Here is a 12188-nt window from a genome sequence, read left to right on the forward strand (position 1 = left end):
AATGTGGGCTTTATGAGAAAGAAAGCAGTCCAAGATGATGTCAAGGTTTCTCACCTGAGCTGGTGTGAGAACTGAATGCCGATTGGCTGAGATGAGGTCAGTAGGGTGAAGAGCAGATGGTAAAAGTTCAGGTTTGAACATAATTTTCAAGTACCTTGTTAAGCATCTAAGGGTCGGTCAAGTAGGCAGTTAGATATTCAAATCTGGAGTTCAAAAGTGGTGATGGGAATTCAGGAGACAGTAGCATGAGGTAGTATTTAAAGCCACATGATCCCATGTGATCAATATGGAGAATGTAGACATTCAAGCGGACAAAGGACTGCACCCTGGGCACACAGCATCTGGAGACTGGGAAGGTAAGGAAAAACAGCAAAGCTACTGAGAGGGAAAAGCCAGTATGGCTTCCCATCTGGAAGCAGAACACTGGCAGGTGTTTGAAAACCCATGCAGGGATAACTGTCCTTAGTTTTCCTTTTAACTAATGCATCAGTACTTGTTAAACTTGATGACCAAAGCTGACACCCTTCATAAGCTTAAAATGGTTTCTGAGCTGTATCCCAGAATGGGGTTAGATATGGAAGTCTAGTCATACTCTTGCCTGGCTTGTGGGGTTCATGTTAGAGAGATGGTTACCTGGGTTGAGGGACCCAGAGTGTCCTCTTTGGAACTGTGCTACAGTGAACTGAGCTGGGTCAACAGACTGGGGCTCAAAATTAGCACAGTGACCAGGGTTTCTCATAGTGGTGACATTTGGACTGGGATGTGGGCGGTTATTTCCAGGTGGATGAATACCCAGCAGGTTGGCATAAATAGGAGGGCTTTTTCAGGGAATAGTGGCATATATTCTTTTTTTTTTTTAATTTTTTATTGTTGGTTGTTCAAAACATTACAAATTTCTTGACATATCATATTCCTCACTTTGATTCAAGTGGGTAAGTGGCATATATTCTTGAGTATCACTAGTCTGAAAGAAACCTGACAGTGTCCCGCTCCTTTAACCTTCCCGTGGCTACTCAATGATGCACCCAACAGGGCAAGGAACCTGTGAACACTCAGTGGGCTCCTCCAGAATTACTTCCTGAGCCGCATTCCCTCATTGATCCTTCAGGCCCACTCAGTGGTCTGCTGGGCATCCCTCTGCAGACAAAAGGCGCTTCATGGCTGACTCAGTAGAGGTCCCCAGCACTACAGCTTGCTTCGGCTCCTCCACACGCAGAACAGATGGCCATCTTTTGTTCCCATCCTTAGAAAATTTCCTTTGTAAACTGAGGTCTAGACAGTTGTGATATTTAGTCTGGAAGCCTGTGTGAAGAAGAAGTAAGGGTGCAGCACCTGAGACTCGCTCAGTTATTCCACATAACAGGACCTGGCTTAGGGTGCTCACTTTCCAGGTGGTAAAAGTAACTTGCTTCTGTGTAAATGGCAGATGATCCATAAACATGGAGCCTCAAGTCCAGTCCTTTGACCAGCAGAGAGAGTAACGATTGTGTGATTGGTCTGGTGGGGAGGAGCAGGTGACAGAAAATCAGGGAAAGGCTGTGAGCTTTCCCTCTCTCTCATACATAAGCTGAGGCTGAGACCTAGCTCCCCTTCCTAGCTCCCTGTGCTCTAAAGCTTGAGTGGCCCATCTTCAGACCAAGTGACATATTGCTTATGGTATTCAACAATGTCTAGCCTTCCCAAACTTGAGGATTGGCAAGACTCTTCAGAGTTCTCTTCCCACTACAGGGGTTTGATTAAAACTTACATTGGATAGCCTGCTGTTTGGTTCCGGGCAGTGATAAGGAAGTTACCTAAGATGATTTGGGGGCTGGTCTTTTCCCAGTCAATGCCGAATGTTGATAGGAAAGCTGGACTGTGTGGGGGGTTTTTGGTGTTAGTTCCCTCTGTTTTGAGCACTGGGGAGGCAGCAGTAGTGCACAGTTCCTACCTACACGAAGACCGTAGTCTAATTATTTGAGTTAAACCCAAACCAAATGCTTAGGTTCCACAGAGAGACTCTGCAAATTCCTGTGTGGGTCACTAAAACTGGGGGGAGTATAATGTGACTAAAATAGCAGAGGACGTGAAAGGAGTCACACTGGAATAGCTGGTGCCCCATAAGGGTGAGCACCATGTAGAGGGTTATCCTGAGGTTGTCAAGACTGTCTAGCTTGAGGTGGCATCTGAAGGGTAGTCCAAGTGACTAGCCATCAGTTTCTTTTCATTTACTTTTTTTATTCCACCAATAAGGTTGAATCATGCCCTAGGTGACCCCAGGATCAGCAGATGCTGGCATCGTCCAGCTTTCTTGGTATAGTGAACTGGGAGGCTTTTAATAAGAGATGTTAGGAGGATGTCCCTCCGGGATAAGGACATAGTACTGTCTAAGACACATCCTGTCAAGCTGAGCCACAGCACAGGTTACCAGCTCTCCAGGTCACTTAGTGTTCTTTTGGTGGTGACTCTGTTGTCCTTGGCTCCCAGCCAGTATTCCTCCCTGCATTGTCCCCCTCCCAGCCCAGCCTGCTGTATCTCAGCCAGGCACCAAGTTGAGGTCTCTGTTAGAAGAAAGCAAGTGCCCACAGCCTGCTTTATTGCCTTTTCCAGTACCTCACACCAAACATGCCCAGTCTTGGGACATTTGTTAGGTAGGGCCCAGGGATACTTGCCCAGGGAAGCTGCTCTCAGTCTAAGAACAGTATAGACCCAGGGTAGGCTGGGCACAGATGAATGGCTGTACGTTCCTCATGACTAAAACACTCAGGGTCACTCCAGGGGGACTGGGCTACATGAAATAACCACACAAGAGACAGAGATACCTTTTTGGGGGGTTCCTGTGATGGCTCCTCTGACCCTAAGGGTCCACAGAAAGCGAGAGAGAGTGCTGAGCCCTTTTTATTGAGGAGAAGGCATTCAAATGAGGCAAGGGGTCAGGTTTCAGGGGTGGAGTCTAGCTTCCTGATGTCAGCTGTCAGCTGGTTGACTGACATCAAGGAAGGTCATACCCAAAGGCAGAGCAAGAGAAGGGGACACACAAAGGGCATTTCCATGGAACATTCTATCCCAAACAGGGCAAAGGCGTAACATTACAAAGGAACAGGTGAGCGTAGCTCAATCCATGGGGTGACAGGCCTATGTCTGAAGACACATTCTGCTACTTTGAGGATTGAGGCAATATCCAGGTCACTATGAAAGTGATTGACAGAGCCTCTCCAAGTATGCAAATTCATTCAGACTGGCTGCCCACACTTCCCTCGTCTGGGCTTCCTGAGGGGAAGGTTGAGTGCAGTCACCTGAGAGGGCCACCTGAATCACCAGTCATTCTGGAATTCCTTGGTAGAAGCAGCTTTATATAAATACACAGAGAAGTAAAATGATTTAAAAAAAAATTCTTATTTTCTTGCTTACCCAAGGGCTGTTTTGTCAGTTTAAGTTCCTGCATTTTCCTGGCACTGGCTGTGTTGATGACAGCTCTGATGAGTGCTGGGAGCAGAGGCCACCAGTCAGGGCAGAGTGGACAGGTGGAGAAGCTGCTGAGGTGCATGACTATCTCGGTTGCCTGCCCTGGGCAGCATGTGGTTGCCACACACTGCAAATTCCCCGGGGCGATGCACCATAGCCTGATGTTTATCACCCTCCCATTTGGACTTTCCTGTGGGCTTATATTCAAGCTGAGGCTTTTGACAAACTCAAGCATGACACCCTTTTGTAATAAGGTCTCCCTGCTGTCTTCTGTCACTAACTGATTAAGGCAATATAGCAGTATTAAGCTTTTAAGATGACTAAAGCACCCAAGGTATCCCATCTGTGCTCCTAGAAAAGGGAACAAATGCCTAAAGGAGGTCAGTGTCCTGGCTGGGCTCAACAGGCTGTGAAAGTGGATCCAGTGCTATTAGGGGAAGGGCTCTATTATTTTAAACCAGCCTGCTTCCTAACAGGAAGTAGGATCCAAGATGCTGCATTAAGGTATTTCACGTATCCTACAATCAGCCAGAACCTAGCGCAGCGTGGCAGAGCTGGGATGATATAGTGAACTCCATGCTTTCTGTCATCTGTCCCTAATATTTTAAAATATATTCATTTTACATTTAAGCCACAGTATAAATGAACTGTGCAATTAATCCTTAATTGGAGCTACAGAATATGAACACTTTGGTCTTTTAATGGGAAAAGCAGTGCCCTTGCCCAGGGCCTCCACTTAGAACCTCAAGACAGAGGCTGTCTGAACAAGGGTGCCTTTGAGTCCTGTGTGGGTAGACATCTGATAGAAAGCCCAGTGGTGGTGTGTCACCTAGGAGTCTGAGGGAGGAAACTATCAAGATCTCATAGGTGAAGCTTCCTAGGAGACAAAGTGGGATGCAGACAGGATTAACTGGGGCTTGTCCAAGACCTTAGAAATACTTAAGAATCACTTTAAATCGTTTTAGAATTCCTGGCTGAGTAAACTTCTATTCAAATGGAGAACAGTTTATTGTTTCAAAGGTACTAAGTTATAGCCTGATATCCTTCCATCTTCCCAAACTATATCTTTCAAAATATGCCTTCAAAACTAAGCAGATCTGTTTATTATTGATGGTTAGACTTTGCTTGTGCTCACAGATGGGGGAGGTCTGTCAAAGGCTTTAACTTGCAGGCTGCTGCTGGTCTATGTTCCAGCTTTGTTATGATTATAGAAAGTACTCTTTACTGACTTTAAAATTCACAACCACCTTATGAGTTAAAGATGAGGCCATTTTATGGTGAGGAACTGGGTCAAGAAACTTTTCTTAGATCACCCAGCTCATAGAAGACGGACTGTAGATTCAGACCTTATCTTACTCCAAAGTCAGAGCTCTTAACGGCTGACCCACTCTTAACTTGGCAAGCCTCTGCTGTGACCCATCATAACACTGTTCTGGTCCCATGCTGACAGGCTTGCACTCTAGGAACTCCCCTGGTGCATGCTTGCAAGGCAGCCTCTGATTTGACTGCCGACACCCACTCCTAGACTGCTGGTTCTGGACTTTCCATAATCCAGAGGATGATCAGTTCACATCGTCTGCCCTGGCCTTGGGAAACTGCTTCCTTTCATCTCTAACAGCCCCTCTCCATGATGTACCATGCTGCTCTTCCTCTGCAGCTCTACGGGCACTCTGCACTTCCCTGACTATAGCCACTGCCTCCCTGGCTCCAGTGTCCAGACCTGTGGAGAAAGCAGTCCGGGGCTGCAGAATCAGAAAGACTTCCTTGTGAACCACCCAGTGGTTCCCATGAGGTCCTCTGAGTGGAACAGCAAGATGAAGTGGGGACATTCAGACCCAAAACCACTGTAGTATTAAACTGCCCAGCTGGACAAGAAGAATTCATCCAAGGATGAAGACAGCTATGAAAATTGTGATCTATGGCTTGAAACACTGTCCCCAGTCTTCCTTCAAACCTCTACTGCACTTGTAATCCCAGCTACTCAGGAGGCTGAGGCAGGAGGCTTGCAAGTTTGAGACCAGTCTAGGCAACCTAGTGAGAACTTGACTCAAAAAGGGCTGGGGTCGAGCTCAGTGGAAGAGCACTGCCTAGTATCCACGAGGTACCAGGCTCAGTCTCCAGCAATGCAAAGACAACAAAAAAGTCCATACTGCCACAGATCCACTCATGTTCTGTGGGTGAGAAAGTTTCCAAATGACCTAAAAGCTTTGGCGTTATGAACCCAGAGAATTTCAGTTAAGGTAGGAAAAGAAAGAGAACTGCAATCTAAGATTTTTTTTTTTTTTTGAGAGAGAGAGAGAGAGAGAATTTTAATATTTATTTTTTAGTTTTCAGCAGACACAACATCTTTGTTTGTACGTGGTGCTGAGGATCGAACCCAGGCCGCACACATGCCAGGCGAGCATGCTACCGCTTGAGCCACATCCCCAGCCCTCTAAGATTTCTTTACAAGGGTAAAATTGATGTTCCAAGGTCTATGAAAACTAAGACTTTTTGGTTGATTTAGCAATTTTGTGTCATTTTGCAGAGAAGAGTTTTTTCCTGCCCCACATGATGCAAACAAACAAAAAGGCCTTTAAATAATACTTCATACCGAAAGTGTTGGGTAAGATTTGGAACCTTTGCTAATGAGTGGTGGCCAGTGCCACCACTGAGGGTGAGGATGAGGCAAGCCAGGCATCTGCAGTTGGGCTTCCACAAGCACATTTAGAGTAAAAATCTGTACCTTAGTTGCCTCTCCCTAGTCCTAGCTCTGATGAGAACAGGCAGGAAAGACAGCCTTAAATTGCTACATCCAGTTGTTCAGTGAGCAGTAAAACCGGGAGGAATAGCAAGGTGGATGCTTACTGTGACATGGTGATGGGGTGGTCAATAAAATGGAGGCATAATTTTAGTGTCTACTCAAGGCTAAAAGCATCCAGACAGAAAATTCTTAGGAGGTTTACAATCAAAATCTCTGCTCCGGGCATGCAATTGGTTATTGGTAAATACTAACAAACAGATTCCTTGTGGGCTTGTTGGAAGCAGTGACAATCAGGTTACGATCTGGTTTCCTTCAAGGCTCCTGACCCCTGTGTTTAACCAAGGTTGGGATCCGATGATTCTGTGTGAATTCTGTTAGACCAAGGTTGGCAAACTCTTTTCTGCAAAAAGCCAGATTATAAATATTTTGGGTTTTGTAGGCCATGTGGCCTACAGGAACTACTTAACTCTGCAGTTCCAGCACCAAAGCAGTTACAGGCAGCCCAGAAATGAATGGACATGCCGATGTTCCATGAAACTTTATTTATAATGCCACATTTGGCTTGAGGGCTTTAGTTTACCATGTCTGCACTGGAACAAAAGGAAATGTTCACTGTAGTAGTCTTGTGCAAAGACATAGTAACAAACAAGTTAATTTGCTTTTCTAGAAGAAAGTATTAATGAATTCATGTTCCAACATGTATAAAAGTGGCTGAAAATAGTGCTAATAAATTGATACTTCCTGCTCAGGTCAGATGAGTTGCATAAAACTATCCCTAACACTTTCTATTGAAGAATGGGTGCCACAGCCCAAAGCCAGCAAATCAAGTAACTGTTTCTGCAGATCTGAACCTACTGTAGGTTGGAGCACCACAGGGGCTTCACCTGTTTTCTCTTCTCTCCTGCAGGCCTATTCCTTATCCTCGGTTTGATACTCTACCCTGCTGGCTGGGGTTGCCAGAAAGCCATAGACTACTGTGGACATTACGCATCTGCCTACAAACCTGGAGACTGCTCCTTGGGCTGGGCCTTTTACACCGCCATTGGTGGCACAGTCCTCACCTTCATCTGTGCTGTCTTCTCCGCACAAGCAGAAATTGCAACTTCCAGTGACAAAGTACAAGAAGAAATCGAAGAGGGGAAGAACCTTATCTGCCTCCTTTAGTTTGGAAGAGACATTAATGCCATTTTCTTTCTTGTGTAATGTTGTGAAACAGTCCTCATCCTTTGAATCATGTGGAGAACTAGCCTGTACCTATCAAAGCCACATTCCACAGCCCCAGGCTTTAGCAGGACCAATGAGGGGCAAAGTTACTGGACAGGAGGGTTGCAGTGCAAATGACAAGGGATGGAACGTGAAAATAGTCTGTGACCCTGACTGAAGTCAAGGAGTCCTGTCAGACTCCACCTCCCCCAGGGCTCCATGAAGGATAATGATCTGAATCATAAAGGCATCTGAATTTCTGATAAAATGGGAGACTGTTAGCCAGCTTTGCAGGCTGTTTTGAGGCACATTTGTGCCTCAAAGCTGCACACCTGTGAGCATCGGCCTCCACATGCAGTGTAGGGTTGGTGTTTTGGTTTTCTGTGTAGTTCTTTCAAGGTGTCTCAATTGAAGACTAAAAGGAAGTCTGCAAATTTACTGGGGATAGAATGTGTGCTAAAGGACACAGCAAGACACTATTTCTTGCTTAGCTGACCAAAGGAATCAGCAGGGACAGTGTGGAAACTTGCAGTAGAACTTAATTTTAGGCTAAATTCAGGGTAAGGTGGATAAACAGAACTGTCACTCTCTAAGATTTTAGAAACTTTTGAATAAAGAAAGATTAAGGACCAGTACAATCGTGAGACTAAAACTACAGAACCTTGCCAGTTGAAGACAAATTCTTTCCTCTTCTCAGCAGACAGGCTAGGGCCCAGGCTGATTCACTGTCCTCTCCCCGCCCCCCATCACAGTGTTCTCCCAGGATTAGGATTGTGCTTTGACTGCCAAAGGAAAACTTAACTCTGTTTCCACCTTCCGAGGACAGTGATCTCCAGACTAGCTGTGGCTCATTTAGATGTTCACTGGGAGGGACCACAAGAATCTCAGCATTTCAGGGAGACATTTTCTGTTTGGTGACCCTTAAAGTTAGCAGCAGAATGGCATTTTTGGCAGAAAAAAGGGAGGTAGTCACAAGAGTTAAGTTTCTGTAGACACTGGTGTTGATCCTGAAAGCAGATTGAAATAACATTAAATTGCTGCAACCAAAGAGCTGCATCAAAGACTTTGTCCCCAGGAAAACAGAGTAGAAAGTTAATGCAAAAAACACAAACCAAACTAAACTCATCACACCTGCCCACACTTGTTTACAAGAACAGTCAAGCACCACTATTAAAAAGGATTCAGGCTTTTCATCTAGTTTCCTTAAATTTCTAATACATTGATTCAGGAAGATTGTAATCAGAATGACCCAAGTAGCCAGAAATGACTTGGAAACACTCCTTAGCACCTGAAGGAAGTGGGGTGAACCTGCCAGATTTGAGGAAAGATTGAAAATGTAGGTCTCTGTGGGTTTCTTAATCTGCTTGCTTGAGGGTGGTTTTGAAATTTTAATTGTCATTAGGCCCCTTCTACTGGCAAGTTATTGTGTGGTACATCAGGTGAACAACCCTGACTTAGATTTTACAGCCTTGCCCTGGTGAATCATGTTAAAGCCGTATATGAGTCTGGAACTAAGCCTTGTACAGAATAAATAAGTACTTTATTTATATACAGAATAGGGCAACTAAAGTTTTATTACATTTTGTCCTTTGGCTTACACTAGAAACCAACTTATCTAACAGATGAAAGTCTAAGGATCAGAGGAGTGAGGAATATGGAACCAGGTCTTAATTTATCATTTTTAAACCAAAGTTCAAAGTAAGCAAGGTTTAAATCCTATCTTTTTCCCCCCTCAGAGAAGTGTAAACAGAAATCCTCCTAGCAACCTCGGTAAAGGCTCAGGAAACATTAACCATCTCTCCAGCCACATGAAAATAGTCTATGGGAGCCACTGGAGAAGGTGCCTGTCCCTGATTGAATTTACAGTGTTCTCACTAAGGCCCTCTGCCAGCATGTGGGCAATACTTATCATTAAAAGCAATTTCCATCATCAGGCAAATTTTGATAAAAACAATTTTTTCTTATCATTTTTCTTTACAAAAGAGAGAATTTCCTAACTCTATTTTTTTTTTAATCTCAGTCTCCTGCTTTAAAAATCCTAAGCCCAGAAGACCCTCTGAACATGTCTATCACATGCTCTTTGACTAAGTGGCAGTGTACCCCTCAATCAACCTGGTAATGTTCATAAGTGAAAATGTGATCTCTCAGCCAGAATAAAGTCACTTGACAGTGTTTATTTGGTTAATTTGAATGTTATAAAAGACCAAAAATGGCACATGCACAAACAAAACCCTAAGCCACTAAAAACTACTTGAACACTGACTTCCTACAACAGAGCAGAGGCTGAATTTTCTACCAGAGACAGAGATAGTGGGTCTTCTAAATCTTTAATCCATTAGACTGACTTTGGGATGAAAGGACCATCTAAAATCAGGCTTTCTATATCAAAACTCTTCTGCATGGCTCTTTTAAAAAACCACTTGTTGACCCACTCACGTTTTTCTAATAAGTAGGACCATTACTACTAAAAGAAAAGTATAATTTATTTTGCCTGCATTTGTGCTTAAAAGTTCTATCGTGGGCTGGGCTTCTCAATGAACTCTAAGGCAGAAGTATTTGCCTTGGGGTTTGTGGATTCTTTAAACCTGTGTGCTAATTCAACAATGTTACATTAATTGTGTAAGGGTTTTTGTATAGTTTTCAAACATCTGTGGTGTAATGATCTTTGTTAAACATGTATTCTGTAAAGTGCCATAGTCTTTTTTATGTGTAGCATATTTAAAAAGTATATATATATATATATTTTATACATACACAAGTTTGTGTGAAAGATGTGCAATAACAAAGGTGTATGTATGTTTTGTTTTTTTGGAAACTGGACAGGAGTCAAAACAGGGATGTTTCTGTTTTGGCAAAGGAGAGTTACACATTTTTGCCTTCATGGCCAAGTCAATAGCCCCTAACAATTTTAATGCTACACGAATCTTATGTGAAGAAAAGACTGGCATGAAATCATTTTCTCCTGGGTCTAAATTAAAATAATCATTATATTTATATGAAAGTGAAGCCAGCAAGCCAGGCCCAGTTAGTGCTAGTCTTTCATGTGAAATGTGAAGCTGCCACATTGCCTTTTCTGTTAGTGTGATAACTAGTAGCTGGTACATAATCACTAAGGAGCTATATCTTAATGTGCTTTTATAGACCATGTTAATGCTAGACCACTATTTAAGGGCTAATCTCACACCTTCTTAGCCATAAGAGTCTGGCTTAGAACAGACCTCTCTGTGCAATAACACGTGGCCACTGGGAATCCCTGGCCTACATCTGTGTGTGGGTAGCAATGACTCCCAAGGGCCAAAAGAGTTAAAGGGATGACTGGGATTTCTTCTGAGATTGTGGTGAAACTCCTTCCAAGGCTGAGGGGGTCCTTAGGTGCTTTGGAGGAACTTAGCACCACTTGATATTCAATAGCCACTTGAGCCAAATATAAAATTGTATTTACAGCTGATGGACTCAATTTGAGCCTTCAAATTTGTGGTTATCCTACTATATTGTAAAGTAATACTTTGTTTGTCTAGCATTGATTAGGTTCCTGTGCATATGTATTTTCACAATGTGCTCCCCTGCCCTCCTCAGAATTGAAATTAAAACAAGATTTTGCAAACTCATTCTTTCAAGTCTAAGTATATTGGCTTCAATATGATGTGTGTAATTTGATCAAAATCGATTTTAAACACTAACATAATATTTCTGATAGAAAAAAGACATTCAAGTATTTTCAATTATTCTGTTACTAATATCCCTACCACAGGTTATCTTTAACTTCAAGATAAGTATATGTTTCTTCCCTAGAGAAGCATCAATATATTTTAAATAGGAAAAAAACCTCTCATGTACTACACAAACACCTTAAAGTAAAGCTATGAGAAAAATGCTTCTAAATATTTCTTTACATTTGTGACAGAAAAAGTTAATGGAAGCCACATTCTCCTCTTCCAACAAAAGTACCAACCATATGGAGTCATCCCAAATCCACACTTCCTGAACATAATCCTGCCTGTAAGAGGCCTCACCCAGAATAGTTTGATTTCTGATTTATAAATTTAATGATACTAAATACTTTTTTCATAAACATATTCAAGTCTCCATATACCATGAAGCACTTACTATTTGTTAGAATAAACAAAAATGGCTATTTCTTTCCCTGGCCTAGGGCTTGTGACAGCTGAAAGTACATTTATGCTTTGGTTTCTAAACATACATGTCAGGTGCCAGGTTTCTAATAGAAATCATAATTAGAAGCTGGCAAAGTCATCCTCCTTAGTAAGTTTTCCAAGCAAATCATGATCTGAATAACCCAAGCAAAACTGGGAGTTTTGTTGATGCTTTCTCAAAAGTTAATCCTCAAAGAGAAAAGACCCTGACTTAAATTTCAGCAGAGGCTGAGGAATCCTCCCATGTGCTTTCTTTCCATCCTTGGTTTTTACCCAGCAGTTTTGCTACTCAAATTTCTATGACTAATCTTGGAACATACATTTGACTTATTCTTAGATCATCCCCTTAACTTCTTTGCCTAACAAACATTTAAGAACAGTATTACCCTAGACAGTTCTTTTATGCAGACCTTACTTAAGCAATTTCAAATAAATCAATACCTTTTCAATTCAAACACTAAAGGATAAGGGCATCGAAACAGACTACTCTTCAAAGCAGTAAAACCCAATAATTGTCCTAATTTCTGAGGCCCATCGCAGCCGCTTGGTCATTGCTGAGGCCCTCCCACCGCTGCCCCTGCTATCTCCTTCCTCGCAGCTTCCTCTCCTTACCCTGAGGAGTTCTGCAAAATAAGTCTTCAAGA

General features: G+C 42.9%; 1 protein-coding gene across 4 annotated transcripts in view; it reads left to right on the forward strand.

Annotated features, from left to right (window-relative positions):
• The window catches only part of Lhfpl2 (LHFPL tetraspan subfamily member 2), a 144124-nt gene extending 133126 nt beyond the window's left edge, over positions 1-10998 (forward strand). For all 4 annotated transcript variants that reach the window (XM_071612467.1, XM_027927878.2, XM_071612468.1 and 1 more), the window contains one exon: positions 7095-10998. In XM_071612467.1, the coding sequence (XP_071468568.1) occupies positions 7095-7351 (257 nt within the window). In that variant the 3' untranslated portion in view covers positions 7352-10998. The remainder of the gene's footprint in view (positions 1-7094) is intronic.
• Positions 10999-12188: the final 1190 nt, after the last annotated feature.

Source organism: Marmota flaviventris, chromosome 5 (assembly GCF_047511675.1).
Source record: "Marmota flaviventris isolate mMarFla1 chromosome 5, mMarFla1.hap1, whole genome shotgun sequence".
Taxonomy (NCBI): domain Eukaryota; kingdom Metazoa; phylum Chordata; class Mammalia; order Rodentia; family Sciuridae; genus Marmota; species Marmota flaviventris.